This window comes from Drosophila obscura, unplaced genomic scaffold (assembly GCF_018151105.1).
Source record: "Drosophila obscura isolate BZ-5 IFL unplaced genomic scaffold, ASM1815110v1 contig_189, whole genome shotgun sequence".
Taxonomy (NCBI): domain Eukaryota; kingdom Metazoa; phylum Arthropoda; class Insecta; order Diptera; family Drosophilidae; genus Drosophila; species Drosophila obscura.
In genome coordinates this window covers 352,935-377,407 of record NW_024542777.1, presented here as the reverse complement: position 1 = coordinate 377,407, position 24,473 = coordinate 352,935, and the positions used below count along the sequence as shown (strand labels likewise).

The 24,473-nt window shown below is 40.4% G+C and overlaps 3 protein-coding genes and 2 long non-coding RNA genes across 11 annotated transcripts in view; 4 read left to right on the top strand and 1 right to left on the bottom strand.

Moving 5' to 3' along the window:
• Positions 1 to 322: 322 nt before the first annotated feature.
• Positions 323 to 3,447, top strand: LOC111076600. Of its 2 annotated transcripts, XR_002608059.2 has the most exons (4): positions 325 to 635; positions 722 to 930; positions 998 to 1,174; positions 3,122 to 3,447. It is a non-coding gene; the product is annotated as an uncharacterized LOC111076600 (long non-coding RNA). The 2 variants fall into 2 exon arrangements; XR_002608058.2 differs by lacking the exon at positions 3,122 to 3,447 and having other exon boundaries at positions 323 to 635; positions 998 to 2,339.
• LOC111076599 lies at positions 2,739 to 5,163 on the bottom strand. Of its 2 annotated transcripts, XR_002608057.2 has the most exons (3): positions 4,154 to 4,502; positions 3,190 to 3,813; positions 2,739 to 3,127 (listed from the first exon to the last, which is right to left on the bottom strand). It is a non-coding gene; the product is annotated as an uncharacterized LOC111076599 (long non-coding RNA). The 2 variants fall into 2 exon arrangements; XR_005967814.1 differs by lacking the exon at positions 2,739 to 3,127 and having other exon boundaries at positions 3,454 to 3,813; positions 4,154 to 5,163.
• LOC111076596 (cyclic AMP response element-binding protein A) overlaps positions 4,403 to 24,473 on the top strand; it is a 21,320-nt gene continuing 1,249 nt past the window's right edge. The window contains exons 1-7 of one of the 3 annotated variants that reach the window (XM_022370445.2): positions 4,404 to 5,413; positions 14,268 to 14,478; positions 15,524 to 16,032; positions 16,107 to 16,344; positions 16,420 to 16,565; positions 16,622 to 16,765; positions 16,855 to 18,567. In XM_022370445.2, coding sequence (XP_022226137.1) covers positions 5,360 to 5,413; positions 14,268 to 14,478; positions 15,524 to 16,032; positions 16,107 to 16,344; positions 16,420 to 16,565; positions 16,622 to 16,765; positions 16,855 to 17,049 — 1,497 coding nt within the window. In that variant the 5' untranslated portion in view covers positions 4,404 to 5,359 and the 3' untranslated portion in view covers positions 17,050 to 18,567. Of the gene's footprint in view, positions 5,414 to 14,267; positions 14,479 to 15,523; positions 16,033 to 16,106; positions 16,566 to 16,621; positions 16,766 to 16,854; positions 18,568 to 24,473 lie in introns of those variants that run through there. The other 2 variants (XM_022370444.2, XM_041593452.1) reach the window with 2 other exon arrangements.
• Positions 20,204 to 24,473, top strand: part of LOC111076592 (protein argonaute-2) — a 19,598-nt gene continuing 15,328 nt past the window's right edge. For 2 of the 3 annotated variants that reach the window (XM_041593447.1, XM_041593446.1), the window contains exons 1-3: positions 20,204 to 20,333; positions 20,403 to 20,456; positions 20,769 to 21,170. In XM_041593447.1, coding sequence (XP_041449381.1) covers positions 20,318 to 20,333; positions 20,403 to 20,456; positions 20,769 to 21,170 — 472 coding nt within the window. In that variant the 5' untranslated portion in view covers positions 20,204 to 20,317. The remainder of the gene's footprint in view (positions 20,334 to 20,402; positions 20,457 to 20,768; positions 21,171 to 24,473) is intronic. The other variant, XM_041593448.1, reaches the window with a different exon arrangement.
• On the top strand, positions 22,167 to 24,423 carry LOC121404209 (protein argonaute-2-like). The gene is given in 6 exon segments (XM_041593451.1): positions 22,167 to 22,371; positions 22,453 to 22,794; positions 22,855 to 23,323; positions 23,326 to 23,501; positions 23,568 to 23,938; positions 24,007 to 24,423. Coding segments are annotated over 6 exon segments (1,602 nt in total). The 5' UTR covers positions 22,167 to 22,218; the 3' UTR covers positions 24,098 to 24,423.

Sequence of the window (24,473 nt, the reverse complement as noted above, 5' to 3'; positions counted from 1 at the left end):
GGAATTAAGGTAGTCTCTAAAAAAACAAAAAACTTCTTTGGGGATGTGCTCGTAAGTCTTTTTTTTTTTGGGAAATATGAAATGTCATGCTGTCCCTACTATTATTTTGACCGCAGCTGTACATATGTAATAGCGTGGCTCGACTAAGAGATACCCTGATATAATTCACAAATGAATATACATCTGTAAGGCACATAAAGAAAGATGGAACGCCGTAGAGTATACCATTATTATGACCCAAAAATGTGGTGCAAATTAATGTCCCACACTAGTTAATTTCGCAAAAAGGATAAAGGAGTAGAGTACCCAGAGTTCGACCCTGTGTTTCTTTTTTCTTTCAGGTTTTGTTATGATATAAATCACAGAAACCTGCGATTTGCCTGAGGGTTTTTGCTTCTTCAGTTTTTGACTATTATTTGCACGATCATTGCGGAGACTATCGAGTGGAGTGGATCGGCTGGGACAATTTGCACAAATTCTAATTTATTGTCAAGCATTTCCACCGACGATAAGACATAAATACGCTCTGCTGAGCTGGTCAGCTTTATCGTGCACCTGTAAGAGGAAAGAAAATAAAAAAAAGAGTTTAAAATAAAAATAAACACAAACCAACACGAGCACAGGTACAGATACAGGTAAGAAGTGGAAGTTCTATATAAAAGTATTTAAACAAGTGCAAACGTAACCAATCTTCTTTGTTGTACTGGCTTTTGTGCTATAGACATTTCTTATAAGGGATATTTGCCTTAAATGCAATCGACTGATGAACGGGAACGGATGACGGAAAGATCGATCGAGCCAGAACAAAAGAGACGAGACGGGCACGGCACGGCACGCTGACGATATGTGGATTCAGTTGTAAAGACGTCGAAATGTCTGCTACGCTGCCTCATATTTACCTCCACTCACAGAGGCTCGTATGCTCGTACAGTACGCACATGTTTCGATCTGTGAACTGTATACTTAATTTACAATCCACATGTGCATTTATTTACAGCCGTGTGTATATCCACCGTTTACAGATACCTTTCATGAAGCCAAAACAAGTGGTATGAAAAAAAACGATGACAACGATGAAACGATCTACTACTCAAAATGACGTGAGGAAGAGGAGCAGCAGTGAGATCATTTATTATATTCGGGGAAAAGTATGTGTGAAGGGTGTCCGCAAAAGGTAGGTTAGGTACAGAGGTAGGTACAGAGGGGGTTTCATAGTGATAATGATAAACTAGGTCAGAAAGTACATACATACATATGTACAATGTATCTCCCCTTTTGTCTTGCTAGCTAATTTGGCGAAAAAAACGACCTGATACTCATAGATAGGATAGCAGTTGTAAGAATCTTACTTACAATTTCCAAATTCAGTTGAGAATCCATTATGTTGCTCGATTAGGTACAGACTGTGCATTACTTATGGCAATGAATTACTTCTGGTAATATGGTTAGGCTAATTGAACATATTCATATATTTTTAGATGCCTTGCCATATGTACATACGTATTTCTTTTTTGCATATTACTGTATTATTTTGCACAGAAAGGCAGCTAATTATAGTACATATGTACATACATATGTATGTACATATATTATTAAGCAAGAGAGTTCGAGTTGTACACAATACCAAAAGCTGGGTAAGATAAGACCCCCAGGAATGTTAGGGAGCGACTCATTCTTCCACCGTGATAGGCAGTTCCTTGTGTCCTGTCCTCGAATCCTTATCGGGCAAGATTCCCCAGAAATATCAAAGAGCATACAGTTGTAGCCTGAGAAAGCATTTAAAGCTCGGGTGGAGAGCGTTCAACTTTCTTGAGCAGTAATTTTTTATACGGGGTTTACTATTACGAAAGCACGGCAAGAAATATTTTCAGGGATTTCTGTACTTGTGATAAGAGGAATCACCCGCAATAACAAAAATTCATTCATAGGGGAAGTTGTTAAATTATCAAGCCAAAAGGCATGACAGCAAAGGAATCTAATCAAAAGTTGATGGCATAATGCTAAATTATATTTTAAAGAAAATTTCAAGTGCAGATTAAATACTGCCAGAGATAAATAAGAAACGAGCCACTAACGAGAGTGTCCAAACCAAGAGACGCCGCCCCACATTCTACTTTTCGCTCAAAGGCAGCTTGTACCTTGCATCTTTACATTTCCAGGGAACTCTCTGCTGCTCACACACCCATCCACGAATAGACATTATAATGTGATTCACAAATCAAATAATAAATACATATCAAAATACATACACACTAAGCATGTACAATGTACATATAATAAAAAGAAGCAAAATGAAGAAAAGTAAACGAGAAAACGTCAGTGGCGAAAAATGTTTGTACCAACGCCATGCGATACAAATGTATTTCTCTCTTTTTCTCTCTCTCTCTCTCCGTCTCTATATATATGTGTATATATGTAATTGTATCTACATATACTCGTATGCTATATAACTGTAAAAGCCACTTGAAGCGAGAAGCTCGCGATCGGCTATTAAGAGAATAAAAGAGAAGCGTAGAGCCAAGCTAAGAGAATCGCTTTCGGTATTTCAGTCTTGCAAATTAGGGGGCGGATTAGGGTTTGGTTTCGAAACCCATTTCCAGAGTCTGCTTCTCTGTAAAATAACCGCCAGGCAAATCCTATACAAAGTCCGGCTCGAGTCAAGCAACCCAACAGAAAGTGTCCCTCCATTAAAGAGAAAAATGTGAGATACAAATATACGGGTTCAAATGCGGCCAGCATGACGAATTATTACACACACTTAATGTACAATACAAGCGCTCACACATTCGTCGCAAGCAGTGTATGCATATACACTCGCACACAATGCACATTAATGATTTTGATGGGATCGCGGTTCAAATACATGTATGTATGTATGTACAATATGTCATACATACATACATATGTACATATGTATAAGCAAACAGAATGTACATAGTGTTCCTGCGAATGTTTTTGATACAGTAATTTGACGAAAGCTAAGGTCAATCAAAATGGTAATCTAATATCCAGCAGCGGCCTGCAATAAACTCTTTTCCGTCCAACATATGTAAATTCCTACGACTATGTACTTTCATAAAAAGTTTTCACATTTCATGTTCATATTTTCTTCTCCTGGCAGGCCGAACTGAAAATTTAAAACTAAAAGCAATAATTAAGGAATATCACAAGGACTGGTGTTGACCCCACCGAAAAATGAAGAAGAGTGTCCCAAGAGCGTCATCATCATTAGAAAGTGGTTCTGATTTATGTATACACACATTCATATCTCACTGTGCCTTCTTTCTGTTCCGCTCATGAATCCGAGTGTTCGATTATGTGGAATTTTTCAACCGAATCTAAACTTAGTAAACTCGCTTCGCTTTACTATTAAAGCTATTTACAATGATAATTGGGGAATTTGACGTTTTAAAATATAAAATTACTTGTTCCCAAAGTTCTTCTCAACACAGATCATTTTTTCAATGTTTAATGCTGGGTCATGTTGGATACAGATGGCATTAATGGGGCTATTCCGAACCTAATCTATTACAAAAGCATTTTGTCATAGTGTAGTTGCCATCGTCTGACGGTGTATCTGTATCTCTTGCCCAGGCACAAGCAGCTTTAAACCGGATCTTGCTTCGAAAGTACATCACTTTATGCCGCCTCTGACGTCGCTGCTGCAGTCCGTCCCCAAATCCGGCAACGGCTTCAGCCTTCATATGACAAAGCAAAAGGCTCAGCTATCTGTGGACTGCACATGTGCATAGTGTTGACAAGATCAACCTATCGCAAGACTAGAGCCGGCCAAATCAAATACCAACAAAAAATCTAAAATAAAAAACAGGTTAACAAATGTTACCGCAACGCAGCGCAGCGCGTCGAAAGAAACTTGTTTTCCTTTCCTATGCGAAGAGTCTCGGCTCGACGTCAAAGCCGGCTTACATTCACTTTGGACCAGCTCCAAAGAGCGTGAAAGTTATCCAAAGAGATCGTTTTCTCTTTAACTCAATGAAATATATACATATAATATATGTATGTACATATAATCCACTTTAAATCGTAATAAAATGTATGTAAGTAAAAGGGTTGAAAACAGTGTGACCGCGGAAATCAAGAATTTTCATACTTTAACATAATGTAACGTAACGCTGATTTTGATTAAATTTACCTCCGAAAAAATTCGTTCCCTTGGTGCACTTTCTATAATATTTTAACCTGTTATTGTAATATTGCATGCGTTTTATTTTCTGGGCCTCTTTGCCTGTTGTCCATACCCTCTTTTATCCCACCGTTTTTTTTTTAAGCACAAGGGGTATTAGCCGAACGAGGTGGCGCTTGTGGACAGCAACATGTTGCTAGCAGCATGAGCCGTAAAAATGGGCATTCGTAGCCAGAAAATGGAAAAAATGGTCTCACAAAAATTTTAGCCGCGAACAATGAAACAACAGAAATAGTGTCGAATTTTGCTACGAAATCTAGTTCCGTGGATTCCACAAAGCTATCCATATTTTTGACAAAAAAAACCAAATGATATATAATTTATCAAAATAAAATATAGTTTCGTGTTTGGATGCGGTCGCACTACCGGTACTCAAATTATTAATAATATTAACCACCCGTATTAAATGCCATTATTCATGGGCCCGGCAAATCCACTGTACCATAAACACAGAGCATTCGAAAAAAATTAGTTTAACTCAATTTAAATCGCAATCCAAAACAAGACACGGAAAAAAAGAAATCGAATAAATTAAATCAAATCGAAAATAATAATTTTCATAAAAAACGAGTGTTTTCGAAACGGAAAAAAGTTAATAATCCAATCAATGTTTAAGAAAAATATACTAAGAGGCGAAAAAAGCATGCAACAAGTTGAATTCGGCCGCAAGTTGTAAACCAAGTTAGATCCGCACACAGATACACACTAATGCATACGTGAACGAATGCCCGGCCCGGAACACACTGACACACACAGTCACAGAGAGAATCACACAGCACACACACTCTTACAAACGAACACACACACACACTCAGCCCATAACAATGTCAAGTGAAAACATTCTCTGGACGCAACAGGTTTCCCCTTAATAAGTCATCGCGCAGAACTGTTCGCTCGAAAGAGAAAAGGAGAAGAGAAAAGAAAAGAAAAGAAAAGAAAAAGAGGAGCGCTAAGAGAAAATATAAAAAAATAAATAAAAACGAATTCAGGCAAAGAAAATTATAAAATTCTATGAGAGTAATATAATAATAAGCATTAAGCAGAGGTTCTTAAGTGGGTTAGCATACGACAGAAGTGGAATCAAATCATCCCGAAAACCCAAACGGCAGATCAACAGTTCTTAGATCGCTTACAAAAAATTAACCTTAAAGAACCATGGAATTCTACGATGGCGACCTCAAAGATATATGGGACTCCGACTTAGATCCGGTGAGTGTTTAATTTATTAGCAGGGCATGCGTCTCTGTTTCGATTGATACTTGAGAACTTTTGTTACAGAAAATATGCTTGATATAAACCAAAAGTAGGTAGTATATGGGGAAAGCTAAGAGCGAACACTTAAGTGACGCGATAAGGCAATGTTCGTCTACATTCTACGAGACACGAGTATTTATACACTTGTATTGGGCTTACTCACCGCAACAGATGTGGAAATATTTCTCTTTTAGCATTTGACTATTTGCCCGAACTGGATGAACTCTTTGAACTGTAATCCCTGACCGGAGACACGTTTAGTACAAGATTATTAAGTCATTTTTGTTCACATTTTAAGGTTTCAAGTTTCGTGTTTCCACAAAAACGAAATTGCATTTAAAAATCCAAAGAAAACATTTTAATGACCCACATTAAGCTTATCAGTTGGGGGGGGGAAACGTGAACTTATTCATGAGTTGAATGCAAAGTTGATGATCGATTGGAAACGTAAGAAAAAAACCAAGTTAAGTTGTGGTCCCTACTGATAGTTTTTCTTCTTTCTCTGCATATTAAACAGCTCAAATTTGTATGTGTGCGCGTTTACCTAAGAGAACTCCAATCTCAAAGCAGCCCCTCGAACAAACCTGTCTCTGTCTCAAAGCAGACCCATAAAAATGTCCGCTCACCAACAGACCGAATACAAAAATCTAATCGAATTGCCCGGCTACCAAACATCAGACACCTAAATATACAACACACCCAAAAGGTTGGGTCTCTTTGTCTATTGACTCGTTACTCAAGAAAACTTTCGCAAAATAGCTAGATATGATATGATATGAGAGAACAGGGGAGAACAAAACAGAACCCGCAGACCGTCATGGATCGGTGGGGAAAGGCAACGACGCTCAAGGCCTTTATCTGAGCAGCTATACTCCTCCGTTTTAGGAAGAAAAGGCAATTTTTAGTGACTTTCTGTGTTCAAATATATCAATTTACATGGTTTTGATAACAGTCGAGTATACAAGTTCGTAACTTAGAAGTTTCGCTGTCCTACAAAGTTGTTTTGTGTTGAACGATAATGATAATTGGAGTTTTCCAAGAAATTAAAAGAAATTTATCATTATCGAGCGATTCCACCCATTTCTGTTTTGTATTTCTCTATCGCCCCCACACAACAATCTAGCAGTAGAAGTAGAAATGTTTCGATATAATGAAATGTACTTGTATGCGTGCTGGTGCTGCGGCTGCGTTGAGCTTCGTTTACGGAGTAGAAAAGATGTCGACGACGTCGTCGTCTATTGCTTATCGCTGCGGAAACAGTAATGAGTACATGTCGTCCGTCCGGCCATCCAGCCAGCCAGGCATCGGCATCCAGCCCCTGCCTTTCACTGGTATTGCCTGTCCGTCTTGTAGGGGAAGCATGCTGAGGCACAAAAGAAGAATCTATTACGGCATGCGCGGAGGACACATGGAGCGTTGATAAGCGTTCGAGCTAGTCGGAGGCGCCGCTATCAGCTGGTCTAAATGCAAAGTAATGACTTTTTCGCTTGCTGCTGCTGCTGTTGCACTTTGCGGCGTGTCAACACGGTACACGGTACTGTCCGTCAGTGTCATTACTATTCGGAAGATAATGTGCCCCGACGACTACCACTCGAATCTACTCTACACGACAATGTAGACGGAATGACAGAAATAGGCCCGCTACCCGGGAAAATACGCGCGTATCTTGTTTTTTTTTTTGTGTGTGTTTCCGCCGTAAGCTCTACAATATAGCAGTGTATCCGAATGCAGTTTTCTCGATGTATTTGTGAGTGTATTAAATGTGTGCATATAACCCGAATGGATTGATCTGTGTGAAAAGTCTTTGTTCCAATACTCTTTCTCAATAAGGTTCAGGATCACTCCTCTGTAATCTATTCCTGGGCATGATAACCAAGACAGATGAGTACGAGTATACTATGGCCATTCGGTCCCTCATTCCTATCCCTTTCTCATTTTAGCGTATTTTAATAATACCTATATATTATCATATCAAAGTCTCTTCAGGCATATCAAGAATAAGAATCTTATCAAAAAGTATTTTGTAACCAAAAAGCAAAAGCGAAAAAACAGATAAGGACTGAAATGCTTAGTTTTGATTAGGTTAGCGCACCACTTTCCACTTAAAAAGGGGGGACAAAAAATATAAATGAATAATAATTATGATTCCCTGAGGTTTTTCCCCATAACAAACAAACTAAAAATAGTTTGACTTGCCGATAATCAGTTTTAATAAAAGGGAAATCAAAACAAAATATTTCAAAAAGGTAAAAAATTGGCCAGAACGGGACATGGTTGTCAGGATTTATGAGCCCTCCGATAATGTCACGTGTATTGTCCAGCCGAGATTCCGATCATTGATATCACCCCCTTCCCTTTCATTACGAGATCTTTGAGTGCTTCCCCTATCAGTTGAATGCCTGGAAGAGTTCCCAGAGCAAAGTCATCATTAATGTGTCTCGCAATCGCTGTATTCACCCTTACATATATTGTGTACATATACACACATATGAACGTGTGTATAAGATCAGCGGAACTTCGTGGAAATCGATTGGTAGGGAAAAAACCAGCAACTGCTTTGATCGCTGTGTCAGGTCATTCAATCTCTGGGGTTTTACATGGAAAGACGATTCTGACGAGTTTCCTAAGCAAAGCACTTCCAGTTCAAACAATGTACATTTTCAATCGAAAGACTTTTGTATATTTTTGGTCCATTTGGGTGATAAGAAATATACATTTTTGCTACCGAAAGCTAAAATGATTTTTTTAAACTTTACACATCTTGATGATAAGGGGCGACCAAAGCACATGGAAACAGGAAAAGTGCCTCATTGGCGGATTTCGAACCATGCTAATCTTCTCTATTACTGTATGAACATGCATACATTCTTCTATTTAGGGAAGCGGAAAAAGAAAAGGGTTTCGTTAAAGAAGAAAGAACTGAAATCTGAAATGAAGACAAAAGAAGGTTAACGTAGAAACGGAACTTCGAGGCAATCGCCTCGAACAACAGAAACAAAGTCCAGACAAACTGTGAATGCTTAGCCGTCAAAAATGATTACCTTGGGTCTACGGCGAAGAAAACTGCAAATAAGAAAAACTGCAGTCCCCTTCACATAATAATGCTGACCAACGTCAAAGCATTTCGACTTTCCTAAACGTTGTTATGGCCAAAACGGAGAGGGGTAGAGCGGGAGAGCAGCCATAAAACCAAGTTGGTTGTCTGCATGCTAAGAAGTCAGCAACTTTTTCGTCGTCCATTTAGATAGAGACAAAAAAACGTATTCATAATGCTAAAATTTAACATTTCTAGAGCTTTTTGTGGGCTAACTTTCGCTTATATAAGCAGAAAATGGCAGCAAGTCGCCGAGAAAAGAACGTACGTATGTATTGTCCGTGCATAATGATATTAACTATTAAGTGGAGTCAATTTGACACCCTTTATGGTCCACCGTGCACCACTGTGCATGCAAATGTGCAACACGTTGAGGTTAGTTTTAAGTTTCTAACGGCTTAGTGCATGGCCCGCTAGTTAAAATGCACACGAGAACGACAAAACAACGGAAAACAACAAAACTTAGAAAAAACGTGCTTGGCAACAGTCTTCGTTTCGACTCTCGACTCTCGAGAGCAGCATATTTGAATAACTAGTTCGGGCCATGCACGATACTTTCAATATGGTCTATAAGTCGATATTCATGGCTCTCTGTGGCTGTGTCTGTGTGTGTGTATTGTATATTGCTTAACTTTGACATTTGAGCGTTGCAATCTGCAAAACAGGTTAACACACACCAATCCAAGCCAATGCAGAGAAGCGGGAGACTATTGCAAATTTAGCGCGCTCCAGCGGCACAATTTCTATGCCAAAAGTCGTAACATATGGCGGGCCCACAAAAAAGCGCGCATAATTAAATTTGTGCAAGCACGACACCCTCTCCCATCGCCCACATACTAGTATCAGTTTACGTAGTGTGCCCCTCCTCTCTCCGTTAAAGTCCACGGCCATTCCGCTCCGTTCGCGTCCATTCATGCGAGTTTTTCCACGCGCTGCGTCAAACAGGATGCGCAGTGTCCACACGATTCTCTTTGCCTGGCCTGGCTCTCTCTTGCAAGGCTCTCTTACCACTGGCCAAGAGTGGGCGGTTGGCAGTCCGACAGCTGTTTGGGCTGTGTTTTTCTGACGTCAATGTCAGGACGGCGCGAAGTGGTTGTGGCAAGCCAATATGTGAATTATCCATAGACTTGCATCGTGACTACAATATGCTCCAACCCCAGGATGAAAGAGAGTTTTCTTCGGGGGCTAGCTGGGTGTTTGTGTTGGCTTTGGTTGGATGATTGGATGAGTACTAGTCGTGGGCGTAGGAACATATTGTGAGCGTTAATGAAGTGTTATACGATAAGTGTAACAGCAGGCATCTGGTGGCAACAGTTGGACGCATATTACAGGCAAGCAAACAAAGATATTCAAGCTTTCCCAACAAAAACTTAAAGTTTGAACAAAAGTAGTTTCCGCTAGAAAATTCGCAAGTGTCGCAGGGTCAACCCTATTTATCTACACATCGTAATAATGTATCAAAGACCATTACAGTGTCATATGTTAAGGCCTATAATATCGTAATTACCCAGGAACAGCACATTTGTCAGGTTTATCTTTCCAAGAAGCCTTGAAAGAGAATACATTCTGGGCTTTCAAATAAGGTCGGCTCTGACTCATCCATGAGCATTGCTGAATCGGTTTTGGCTGTTTGGCATACTCGTACAAATGCAGATTTGACTTTAGTCGTGCTCTTTGGAGGAGTCGGAGTCTTTGACGGAATTTGATCTGTATTGGTCTCTCCTTTTTACAGTCTTTCATTTTTTTGTGTTTTTCTGTTTTTGGTTACTTTCACATTGGTTTCAGTTTGCCGAATAGTTGTTGGGGCCGTCAGACGTGCCGCGACCATACGACTGCTTACGTACTTTCTTCATTCCTCATACATAAACTCAGGCAGAGGCAAACATACATAGCACTCGTAGGTTGTTGATAAGCTAAGTCCGCATTGGACACACGCCTCCCACGCTGCACCCCGTCCTCTGTCTATGTCACACGCTAGAAAATACAACTATGATATGGAATTTTGTGATTGATTCAGGAATATAAAAACATACATATGTCTGTATATTTTATTTAGTTGCGATGTAGCCAAAATGCGAACTGAAACTAGTCATTCTATGAATACTTAAAAAGTAGTTACTATTAAAGGTGATGCTAATGCTTTTTGGGTGCCCTCTCTCACTATGTTTAATATGCATCATTTCAAATATAGTATGTATGTACATACATATATTCGTAATTTGTAATATAATTTTGTTCGTATAATTCAGACTTTTTTGCTGGCCAATCCCACTTTCTTTTCAAGGCATTCGGATTTGACATTTTACATTATATGTACATATGTATGTATGTACATACATATGTATTAACCACGCTCATGAAAAACAAAACCAAAGCAAAGAAAAGCATACCAGAAAATAAAATAAAAACAAAAACCATAGCAATATTTCAAGTTAAAGGCATTTTTTGTCAGTTCACTTCGGTTTGGTTTTTTCTGCTATTTCGAATTGTGGGAGCGAGCACCTTTCACTTTACCAACGGCGAATGATGCAGCATGGGCATAAAAATTGAAAAGAAATAAAGACTCGGCTAAAAATGCTGTGCACAACACAAGGAAAGCGATATACGAGTATGTAGATGTATCTGTGTATACACCATACATAACATAATGATCGTCTCCCACTCCGGCACATCGGCACACCGACACACATACAGCTGCATTTTTGTAAATGTGAAAGGTTTTTGCTTGCTGCAACATTATTTAATCAATCCATTTTGTGGAGCAGGCAAAAAAGAGGTAAACTCGAAAAAAGGCATGGGCAAAACCATCAAAAGAAAGAAAAAATGGAGATAGGGAGATACGCCAAGAGAAAGAGTGAAGAAACGAAAAGAAAAAAATATAACCAGTTTAATTATTTTATGAATTGTATCTTTGTTACTCTTGTTCACCCTTTTTCACCTGATGGAGAAAGATAGAGAGAGAGAGAGATAGACGATGATGAGGATGCGGGGACCTGAAGGCTGTAAATTTAAATAAATTTGTATAATGAGCAGACCAACCAGGGACCCGGCAACACATACTCACACACATATGAATGTACATACATACATATATACACAAAAACATTTCTATGTTAATTTAATGCCGTAAGATAAAGAAAACCCCTCGGGCGACTATTTTGATTTTAATTATTTTTATTGTTTTCAAAGTGGTTTGCTTGATTGGGTTACAAAATAAATGAAAAGTTCTCAAAGAACCCTTGTGGTTGCTCGAACTCGCAAGGGAATGCAACAGGTTTGCGCTTCACGAGTATCGACTTTGAAATGGGGTCAATCCATTGCATTTCGAAGACAGACTCCGAATCGGACTACGACTCTGGCTCCATCTCCGCTAGCTGGTTAAGCAATCGATTGCCCCCAAGTCAGGCTTAGGTGCTTAAGCGGTTTTTGTGGTTTGAGAGCTTGAGAGCAGCATTTGAAGCATCCAGCACCAGGAACACATCAAGCGGCTTTCCACTTGAGAAGGTGCCCTTAGCCAATTCACCGGGCAACGGCGCTTTCATTGAAAACACAAATCAGAGAGGCAGCAAGGGAGAGAGAAATAAAACCCCACCTGAAACGTGCAACAAATGATGCTCTCCCTCTCCGCAGCTCTCATCCTACAGCAACACACAAAAGAAGTAGCAAATGCCTGCGAGCACTTTTGCCGTCTTTTTCTGTTGGCTTTCTTTCTTTCATCATCACCATCGCCATCATCCACAGCTACAGCCAAGACAACAGCTACATGGCTCGGACACAAATACATACTGGATATGTTACACACGCGCATACCTGTGGTATGTGTATGTGTGTGTGTTTCCCGTTTTGGTAGCATTTTTCAAGAATTGCTAATTCCCGAGGTTCGTTGAACTCATCATAAGACAGACACACTCGCTTAGCTTACGCCGCCTGTGTATGCATGTATGTAGATACATACATATGTGCCCGGTGCTGCTTGCTGATTCTTGGCCTGATGTACGGAGACGGCTAAAATGCGGAGAAAGCACTTGTGTACTTATGTTGAAGTGCACTGTCCAACGGAACGAGCCGAAAAGTGCGAGGGCAAGCCCATTAGTATTTGAATTTAATGAATCGATAAATTTATGTAAGAGCGAAGCTCGATCACAAATCAAATTTGACCCAATGGGCCATCATCTTCTAGAGATACCGTATAGTCTTCATACCACCCTCGCACACACATGCAAACTTCGATATATGTACATATGTATATGTACACTGAAGTGTGTATGCATGCTTAAAAATGCACGCGTGCAAGCGGTAATCAATGTTTTAGTACATACATACATATATATGCATGTACACATGCACATGCAGTTAGTGGTAAGCCTGAAAAGAAGACCCACAGAAAAGGAGAGACCAGAGAAATGGTAAAGAATCTCATACCTTTCCACAGACACACACGATGTAGACATTCCCTTTTTTATGGCCAAAACTGGATTGTATTCGATTCCATTTGAGCATGAGTTGGTGGCTTAGAACATGAACGTGAACGAGGGGTAACGCTTAATGACGCGCCGAGCGTGGCAGCAAATTTTTGTATACAAATGTGCGTTTCAAGTATAATTACATGCAATTCTTTATAAAGCATATAGGACACATACATACGTATGTGCATATGTAAGTAATGCCACAGAATGCCGATTTTAAATGGGTCAACAATTTATGGCATGGACATAGATTGGTTGGGGACAAGACAATTAAGTAAATTCAGTACAAAACCAAATCTGGCACATTGGGGATTACATCATCTGGCTGGAAATAAATTTAATCCAAATTTATTCTGGATGGTTGTTTTTAGTTCCACCCATAGAAAAAGGCGGAGAACTCGTTCCCAACATCAACAGCGGAGTTATTTGTTGCACTTTGAGTGATTTTCAAGGTTGATTTTGTGCTCCTCACTTAACTTTGAATCCGTTTGCCATAATTTACTCTCCTCTTACGATTCACACATTATTTAATTACAAAGAAGAGGAAAAAAAATTAAATTGCAAGCTGCGCGAACTCCATTAAGAATTAAAAATGACGCCAGCAGCCGTTGAGCTCATTGGTATGGTATGTCCTTTATGCAGGCTGTCCGATAGACACACCGTGTGCTATCGACATGTCCTTTGTGAAGGCGCTACTTTTTGAAAAGTAATTCAAATGCAAACCAATCGAAATGGGAATTTGCAAGTTCCATAAAATATTGACCCAACCATTGATAAGGGCAAAAAGCAACAAGCATTTCAAGGGTACGCTGGAATCGCTGAGCGTTGTCGACGGTAAAATGTCTTCTGATAAGATTGACAACAAAAATATATACTGCATAGCCCATAGCCGCCTCATGCCATAGAAAAGGCCACATTCAAGTCAGATCTGCCGAGAATGTATTTTTCAAATAAGTAGTATACTTACATACATACATACATACATACATACATATGTATATACTATATGATACGAGTATGTATATTTTCAGAGCTATCTGCATCGCTCGTGTACTGCTGCGTTTTGGGGGTTTCGTGCGATTTTGCTATAGGTCGTCTGTACTATGTATGAAGTTGAGTTGTACTTTTGTTTTTTATATATAATTCGGAAATTATATAAGCGTGCTATCGCCGTGCAACACGACTATGAATGACTTTTGCACATTTACTAATTGCCAACCCAACCATTTGTGTGCTTGTGCTTTTACAGGAATCCTTGAAAATTGGCAGCGATCACGATATGCACGACTGGCTGTTCGATCGTGATGTCAAAGATCCCACCGTTATACTCAATGACAAGCTCATCTCGGATGCGCTGCTCAATGGTACGCTGCCTATCAAAACCGAGCATTCCTATAGCCTTAATAGCGATGTTGATTCCCTGCCAGATTCCCCAAAAAGTCGGCAGGCCAAAATCGAGGGTAAGTATTCGCTGATAATTAATAGTGGTCGATTGCTGGTGACTTACGGTACATTTGCATAACATATTGCATAGAGACGAGTGTGCTTATGCGTATTCTGCCAGAAAGGCCCAAAAAGCAATCCAAACACAGCTTTCAGTTGGTTTATTTAGGCCATGTACATACACACATACTGAAAACAGCAACCATCAGAACTGCGTTGACAAGAATAACAGTGGAAAACAGTTTCTGTTCTGTTTGGTGCTGTTCGGTGTATTTTATTTTTTGTATTTAGTGTTGCGGTAGCATTTAACAATTTAACGCAGTACTCGGGCATGAAGTTCTGTACTTTGACGCGATACGAATATCAGTGGTACGGAGAGTACAGTTGCTGTGTGTGTGTTTCTATACGAGTAATGAGAGTAATGAGTATGAGAGCAAACTGTGTATAATTGCTGTTGACTGCGGTCTGGTCTGGGCTTCTTTTTTCGAGCTATTATCTGTAATTTTATAGAAACTGAACTGTACAACAGCTGTCTAAATAAAATTAAAACGAACTAAATTCGTGTGTGGAGCTGGAAAGAAAGTTTTGGCCAGAAAACAGAAAAAACTGAAATAACAATATTTAAAATACAAACACATGTGGGCATTGCGGGCCGACACGACGCGTGCCCCGGCCTGCCTTTTTCTCTAAAAGAAACGAACCGATGTTTGAATAGTTACAGAATATTATTATTTAAAATGTTGCACAATATTTGTGAAATCGTGGAGTACAAAACAAACAGTACTCTAGATCTCTAGAGTCTAGAGACGTATGTACAATATGTAGGTTAGACTAGACTCAACAATATTTACCCAACATATTTGCACACATACTCGTAGATCTGTTTCAATTGAGCGAAATCAGCCAAAAGGAACAAACAGCTACATGTGGACCAACTGTGACATAGTTAAAGCTGAAAACTATTTTGGGAAAATAACAGCAGCCATAAATCCGATTTAACCCGGGATAATCCCATGTAGCAGCTTGATTTAACTCGAACGTTTCTTCTTACCTGACCCACAGACATGGATGACGAATGTTTCCCCGCCATTTCACTGAAGTCGGCCACCTGTGTTGCGGCCACCATCGATCCCAAATGCCTGACCCTTCATCCGCAGTCGCACACACCCGCCACACACAGCAGCCGCGTAAGCTGCAGTCCCGCCCTGAGTACAGAGCTGAGCACAGCAGCGACTTTGACACGGGCCGGCCTCCAGACGCACGAACATCACTTGCAGACCGGGAGTAACAGTAACAGCTCCAGCCACGTGGTCGCCACTATGGAACACTATCAACTACCTCACTTTTACGACAATGACTGCAGCTCGTCGTTGTCGTCGATTCGGGATGGCAGCATATCCCCGGACATATGCTCGGACATTGAGATCGACGAGTCGGCAATCAAGGATGAGCCCATGTCGCCCGACTCCAGCTGCCCCGCCAGTCCCAACTCGCAGGCGAGCAGCTCCCAGCATCACCAGCTGAGCCTCAATCTGGCCCATTTACAGACGGAAATGCTCTTTGAGCAGAAGGTAGGCTATTCCTATAAAAACGAGGGAATCGACAATCGACTGTAAATTGTATTTGTGTTTTACCCCCTGAATAGCACGGCAGCCTCTTGCTGACCAGCAGCAGCAACAATCACCTCATTAAGTCCCAGCAGAGACAGCACCAGCACACGCTTCTTGGAAAGGGCGATTTGATAATGGGCCAAATGGAGATCAAGAGTGAGAAACAAAACACCAGCAACAGCAGCACCACGAGCAGCAGCAGCTCGGGCAAGTCACATGCCTACGGCATTCCCCTGACGCCGCCATCATCACTGCCCAGCGACGATTCCGAAGGTAACTTGACACCGGAACATTTGTTTTCGCCACTGTCGCCCAACGCTTCCGTTTCTATATCCGTGGCCAATGCAGCCAATGGCGAGTCATCGACCATGGTGCGACGAAATGTTACCGGCATCACGCGCTCTGCCAACTGCGGCGGTTCCGGCTCCAGCTCCAGCAACAGCACCACCACAACAAGGCAGCCCATACATACGCCGCTAATAAGCTCCCAGCCGGTAAGTTCGTCATGCTTACACTGCAAAAAAAACTAATAAAATCCTTTGACTTATAGAAGGGCTCTACAGGCACGCTGCTACTGACAGAGGAGGAGAAACGCACCTTGCTGGCCGAAGGGTATCCCATACCGCAGAAGCTCCCTCTAACAAAAGCCGAAGAAAAATCGCTCAAGAAGATCCGACGAAAAATTAAAAATAAAGTAAGAAAGTACTATATTGGAAAATGCTGGAAAAAAGCTTCTGTGAGGTAGAACGGAACTCTAATGTGAATTCTGATTCCCTTTCATAGATCTCTGCTCAGGAAAGTCGTCGCAAAAAGAAGGAGTATATGGACCAGCTGGAGAGGCGCGTGGAAATTCTTGTCACTGAAAATCACGACTACAAGAAGCGCCTCGAGACGCTGGAGGAGACCAATGCCAACCTACTTAGTCAGCTGCACAAATTGCAGGCCCTAGTTAGCAAGCACAATGTGAAAAAGTCCTAAGCCAGGCACCCAGGACGTGTGCCGGTTCCGTTTCTTGTTTGCCCGCCTTCCCTAAATACCTATACCTATAACTACATATAAATGTATATATAGATATCTATACATATTTTTATTTTTTGTTCCGTCTATTATTTGAGTTTTGTGTGAGAGTTTTGATGAATTTATGTAGGAATTTTTGTCCGGCTTATTGATAACACAAAGCGGAATAAATATCCTCTTCCTTCCTACTCTTATTGCTACTCTGACACCCATACATATTTTAAAAAATTTTGCACCCAGATGCCTATAATTAAAACCATACAATTTGAATGTATGGATGTATGCCCTAGCTACTTTTAGAACGTTTCTTATACATAGATATGTATATTAGTCATGCATTCCTGTTATATAAACTTTATAGGCACATACCAACTCCAACTACAACCACAACAGAAAGATCGACAAGCTCAAACAGCAGAAGCCAATTCAAAAAAGCATCATAAAAGAAGCTATGTAACTAACAATATTTTACTCGTAAATAAACGAAATCAACAGACCAAAAAACAAAAATGCAAAGAAGAAAAGCTAAGAAAATCGGATATGGCATGCTTAGGTGTTGGCTCTGTTCGATCTGATCTGATATAATATAACTTTATCTACATAAGAGCAGCGATATACATATGCATACATTATGTTTTAGTAATGATTGAATGAATGAACGAAAGACTCTCGGAGTCGCATCTCTGCACTGTCTTTGGCATGACCCTTGTTCCTTTAAATGTCATTTCTCAAGAAAACAAATGATAAGAAAGTATATATACCTAAACAATTCCATAATGGAGCTAGATAGAATGATTTCACAACGAACTACATTTATCGATATGCAGAACTTTAGTGGTTTTTTTTCATATTTTTACCGCCAGCAACCGCAAAGAAGCGCACCAAAATGTTGAAAGAATCTTGAATTGGTACTCTGTCACGTTGTCTGGCCAAGTAACAAAATTTCCGAGCCAATTATGAAAAAAGAATTTTTGTTTGTTAAGTTTAATATTATAAGACCTCAAAGTCCGAGGGCAGCCCAATGTAATCGATTCACAAAAAGTTTTTATTTTTAAACGAATACATTTGAATTTGACTTTTTAGTGCAATTTTTTGGCATAAATAGTAATGCAGATGAAAAAAAAATGAGTCATTCTAGTTTAAATTAGTTGAATTTATCTAAAAAATACTTAAGCAAAGTTTTAAGCGTAAACCGATGATTTCTTATTAAATCGATAATACGAGTACTATATATCCAAAATATTTTAGATCTTTTAATGTATGTTTTTTTATTTGTGTGTAAACCAAGCGGAGTTGTGCAATTGTTAGTAAAATTAAACAACAAAGAAAAACCTTATAGAAAAATATGAAGACACTGTCAAAATTGACAAATGAAAAGCTTGTGCAATGAAAAACTTTACCTTAAAATTCGTTAAAAAAAAAAATAATAATAAAATATGATAGCAATCCATTTGGAAAAATAAAAGCGTTTTGGGGATGTTTATACACAAAAGAAAAGCAGTTTTAACGCATATTGTAAATTTAAATTTAAAACGGATTCAAACGAAAAATAGAAAATATACACAAAAAAATTGTAAAACTTTTTTAAGATGCTGTGTTTTGGAATAAGCAAATGCAATTCAAAGTAAGTCGCAAACAACCATTAAAACAGCGAAAATGCGAAACTCATTTTGATTGTTGAATATTTTACTTATTTGTCCTGGAACTCCGGCGGAACGGGCTCTGCCATTTAGATCAAAATCTGTAAAAAACTAATTTTGTATGCAAAGAATAGCATTTTGGCATTTATATTGTCGTACAAAAAGCGGACGAATGTCCTTCCAAAGGTAAGCGATTTTACAGAGACATTTATACCTTTGGCAAATGTTAGGAACGACTAAGGAAAATTGCGAGTCTCTGGCTCCGGCTTCGAAGAGTAATCGCGAGACCTCGAACGTGTGGCAGCATTTAAAAAAACCGCCGATAATAACAAGGGTGTATGCATTTACTGAGGCAAAGAGACAGGTGGAACACTACAAACTTGTGGGATCATGTACAGAGAATTCATCCAAGTACCTCTACGTACCGGCAACATCGTGCGAATCCGGAAGGTCTTTCAGCAAGGCTGGACAGATCATATCGGACCGTCGCACCAGGCTTAAAGTTGATGTCGTAGATAAACTTATGTTAAGAACCAAAGCATTTTCTGTTAATGCTCTCTGCACACTGAGTCCATCCCGGGGGAATGGTGGGAATTTTTGAAAGAATTTTTTTTGAACACCGATTCACATTGACTCCATTCACCATCCACCATCCATGAGAAAACAGCTGATGCTCACAATTGCGTGAGGTGAAAATTTGTTCACATCTATAATTTCAATGAATATAAATAACATTGCAATGGTTGTGAATGTGATTCAGCAGCAAAACATATTCTTGCACAAGCGAATCATGTTTCTGGACTTGGATGATCATAATGCGGCTATATGTAGGAGTGTATATCTGTTTTGAAAACACTGAAGCGTGGTCATTTCAGACTGCTTCTACTAAATCCAATCAATGTTTTAAATACAAATACATATTCTATGTTTTCTGAGAAGCGGTTTGGGACAACGAGGCAAAAACGAGTCGTTTTCTAAGGAAAAATTTCTATAGGTCTAATATTGTATCCTTTGGGCTCTTTTTCTGAGTACAGTAGAGTCGGAAGGCTGTCAGCCAAAAGCGAGTACAATTCTGACATATCAGATGTTATTTTGTTGTTTTTTACCATTTTCCTATCTGTCATTATTTACAATTTCGTAGTGAATTCCGATTTTTTCTTGTGAATGTGAAATATTTATGGTTGCATTTGCTCAGATCAACAAAAAAAAGGTCGGTATGTACTGGAAAAGTATCCGAAGTATTTGCTTGTTTTTTTGGTATGTTTAAACCTACCTAGAAAGTTAAGCCTAGTACTCAGATCCAAAAACTGTTTGCCAGCAAACAAATGTCATATATTCTTCGAGCAGCCAGTGTGTGACCAGAGGTGTGCACTGCATTCCGAACGGTTACACTGCTCAGACCTAAGCTTTCTGAGCTTATAATTATTTTAGCCGTTTTTTCGAATCTAGCTTATTTTCGCAAACAATTCTGGCAGCACTAAGTGTGACCGTATCAAGAAACTTCTGCGTATATTAAATTCATAGTGCAACAATTCGTCAATAGTTTGAAATAATCTATTTGCGTTCAAACGCATCAGAAAGAACGCATCATGGGAAAGAAAAACAGTGAGATTAATACAAAATTGTTTTATTTAAGTAACTAACATGGTCAATTGCATTCGATTGCAATTATAGAATATAAGGAGTCTGCGAAGCCAGAGGCTGCACCACATCAACCACAACAAAAAGGTATGTGAAATGCACTACAAAGACACGTGAACTTATGAGAAAAATCTAGCATCTTCTGTATATGTTGTTTGTATGTATGTGCATAACTTTCGTTTTTGTCGATAAGCTTTTTAAATACATACAAACAAATCTAAAGCAGCGTTATTAGATCGTCTGCAGTATCGGGGGAATCACAAAATTCGCAGAGCCTCTGATGAAATCAATTGGGTGTGGATTGACAAACATACATATGTACATATGCACGAAATATGGATCGCCATTTTTTTAGAAGTTTTATTAAACAATTTTTTTTTTCACTAAAATAATCAACAGATGCTGGTACGTCGGGTGCCCAAACCGCTGGAGTCACGTCCACTCCCACTCCATCCACAAGCTCCGCCGCTTCTGGCTCTCAACAACAGCAGGGAGGATGGCAAAAACAGGACGGAAACCAGCAGCGTCCTCAGTCCGGCCAAGGTTGGGGCGGTCAACAGAGGGGATCGCAACAGCAACCAGGCGGACACCAACAAGCACAAGGGCAATACCGTGGTCCGACACAACAATCCCAATCCCAAGGTCAGTTCCAAAGGGGATCGCAACAGCAACCAGGCGGACACCAACAAGCACAAGGGCAATACCGTGGTCCGACACAACAATCCCAATCCCAAGGTCAGTTCCAAAGGGGATCGCAACAGCAACCAGGCGGACACCAACAAGCACAAGGGCAATACCGTGGTCCGTCACAACAACAGGGTGGCAATCAGTCACGTCCTCAGGGTCAGCAAGGACAGTTCCAAAGAGCCCAAGGAAGCGCGTCTCTGCCACCTCTTCCAGCAGGCACCATGAAGCGTGGAACTTTGGGGAAACCAGGACAAGTATCTGTCAATTATCTCGACGTTAACTTGGATAAAATGCCAGCGGTGGCCTATCACTACGACGTGAAGATCACGCCAGAGCGCCCTAAGAAGTTCTATCGTCACGCCTTTGAGCAGTATAGAATTGAGCATTTGGGCGGTGCGATTGCCGCATATGATGGACGTGCATCGTGCTACTCAGTTGTGAAACTAGAATGCAGCTCCCAGGGCCATGAAGTAAAAGTAAGTGTTGTATATTTCGCTGAGTTCGATTTACTTTGAATGAAACCTTGCTTTCTTGTCGTCCAGGTAACAGATCGCCATGGGCGTACATTGAAATACACCCTAGAAATAAAGGAAACAGAGGACTCGGAAGTTGATTTGAACTCACTGAGAAGGTATATGAACCGTGACATTCTGTTCAATAGAATGTGTCGGCAGAGAATCGGCAATTCTAACATTCCATTTTTGCAGCTACATGAAGGATAAGATTTATGACAAGCCCATGCGAGCCTTGCAGTGTCTGGAGGTTGTGTTGGCGGCCCCCTGTCATAACAGTGCTATACGCGCCGGCCGCTCTTTCTTCAAAAGGTCTGATCCCGGAAATGCTTGTAATCTTGGCGACGGCTACGAAGCTCTGGTTGGACTCTATCAAACTTTCGTGCTTGGCGATCGTCCGTTTGTCAATGTGGATATATCCCACAAGTCCTTTCCGATGGCCATGTCGATCATTGACTATATAGAGCGGTATCAGCGGCAGAGAATTGATAAGAGCACAAATCTTGACTACAAGCGTTATGATATCGAATCATTCCTAAAGGGAATTAATATAATTTACGAGCCGCCTGCCTGTTTTGGCAGCGCTCCTCGCGTCTTCAAAGTCAACGGGCTTTCCAAGGTTTCAGCAAGCTCACAGATATTTGATCTGGATGGGAAAAAAAACGACCGTTGCAGAGTACTACAAATCTCGGGAATATAATTTAAAGTTTCCAAACCTTCTATGCTTGCATGTTGGTCCGCCGTTGAAATACATTTATTTGCCTATCGAACTATGTCGCATTGAGGATGGTCAGCCCCTGAATGTGAGTTCAATAGCTCTTACGCAGCGACTTCCGTTAATTCCAAATAATTTCCTCCTTTTATTTATTTATCTCATATCGCAGCGCAAGGATTCTGCAAATCAGGTGGCGGCCATGATTAGGTATGCTGCCACATCCACCAACGAGAGGAAGGCCAAGATCATCCACTTGCTTGAATATTTCAAGCACAATTTAGATCCGACCATCAGTCGCTTTGGTATTCGCCTGGACAACGACTTCATTGTGGTTCATACACGTACCCTCAATGCACCTCAGGTGGAGTACAAAAACAATTCGACTTCGGTGAGGAACGGTTCGTGGCGCATGGATCGCATGCAATTCCTTGATCCCAAGCCGAAGCCACACAAATGGGCCATACTTTACGGTAAGATGCAGTACAATCAGGTGGCCGATTTTCAAGAAATGGTAAGTTGTGCATAGCTGGAAGCAGAATTACAGACAAATCCTAACTAATTTTCTTCCCAGGTTATTCGTCAGAGTCGCATCGTCAATGTTTGCCTTGATGCAAAGGCCGAGATTCGGATGTACAAGGATGAACGTGACCTAGATGCTCATTTCCAGGATTTCAAACGAAATCAATATGATTTGGTGTTCGTTATTATACCGAATTTCGGGGCCTTCTATGATACCGTGAAGCAAAAGGCTGAGCTGCAGTATGGCATTCTCACACAATGCATCAAGCAGATCACAGTCGAACGTAAATTGAACACGCAGTGTATTGGCAACGTTCTACTTAAGGTCAATTCAAAGCTGAACGGCATCAATCACAAGCTAAAGGACGATCCTCGCACTGTGATAAAGAATGCTATGTTTTTGGGCGCCGATGTGACTCATCCATCGCCCGATCAGCGAGAAATCCCCAGTGTTGTGGGAGTGGCCGCCTCCCATGATCCATATGGGGCTTCATATAATATGCAATATCGCTTGCAACGCTCTGCCTGGAGGAGATCGAGGACATGGAGTCGATAACCCTTGAGCACTTGCGTGTTTATCATCAGTTCCGGAAATGTTATCCCGAGCACATTGTCTATTATCGTGATGGTGTCAGCGATGGTCAGTTCCCCAAGATCAGAAATGAAGAGCTGAGGGGTATTTCTGCGGCCTGCTGCAAGGTAATTTTGAGCTCTTTCAGTGAGAAACCCATTTTCTATTGCATTCGGGTTTCCGCCTCCTTTCAGATGCACATTAAGCCCAAGATTTGCTGCGTGATTGTGGTTAAACGGCATCATACCCGCTTCTTTCCAAACGGAGGTCCTTCGCAATTTAACAAGTTTAACAATGTTGATCCAGGAACCGTCGTCGATCGAACCATTGTCCATCCCAATGAGATGCAGTTCTTTATGGTCAGCCATCAGTCCATTCAGGGGACGGCCAAGCCGACGCGTTACAATGTAATTGAGAATACTGGCAACTTAGATATTGATCTACTGCAGCAATTGACATACAATCTTTGTCACATGTTTCCACGATGCAACCGCGCAGTGTCTTATCCGGCTCCGGCATATTTGGCTCATTTGGCTGCGGCACGTGGCCGTGTCTATCTGACTGGGTGCGATATTAATGTTGTTAAATATATTCGTTCTGAGATTATATATATCTTGACTGATTTTCTTGCAGCGCCACCAAGTTCCGTTCTCCCCAAGAGGAGTACGCAAAGCGTTTGATTGTTCCAGAGTTCATGAAGAGAAATCCCATGTACTTCGTTTAGGCAGAAAAGTAAACACAGTTACTCTTTTGCCAATAAGAACTAAATTCAAATATGATTATTCTTTATCAATTTTATATTTTATCACATTTCTTGAACCATAATCGTATATATCATATGTTGAGGGGCATACTCTACTGCATTCATTAGTAGCATCGAAGTGAAGTGACATCTTTAGTGGCTCAAACAGAATATGGAAATTCTTTTAAATTACTAAAGACATATTATTGTAGCTACAAATGGAACCAGTTTAGAGGAGCCCTTATATTGGGCATATTATACAATTTTAAATAATAATAATAATAAAATTAATCAACTTTCTATGCTGACACGTAAAGATTTCTTAGTTTAAAGTTTGTTTATCGCGTTACATGGCGTC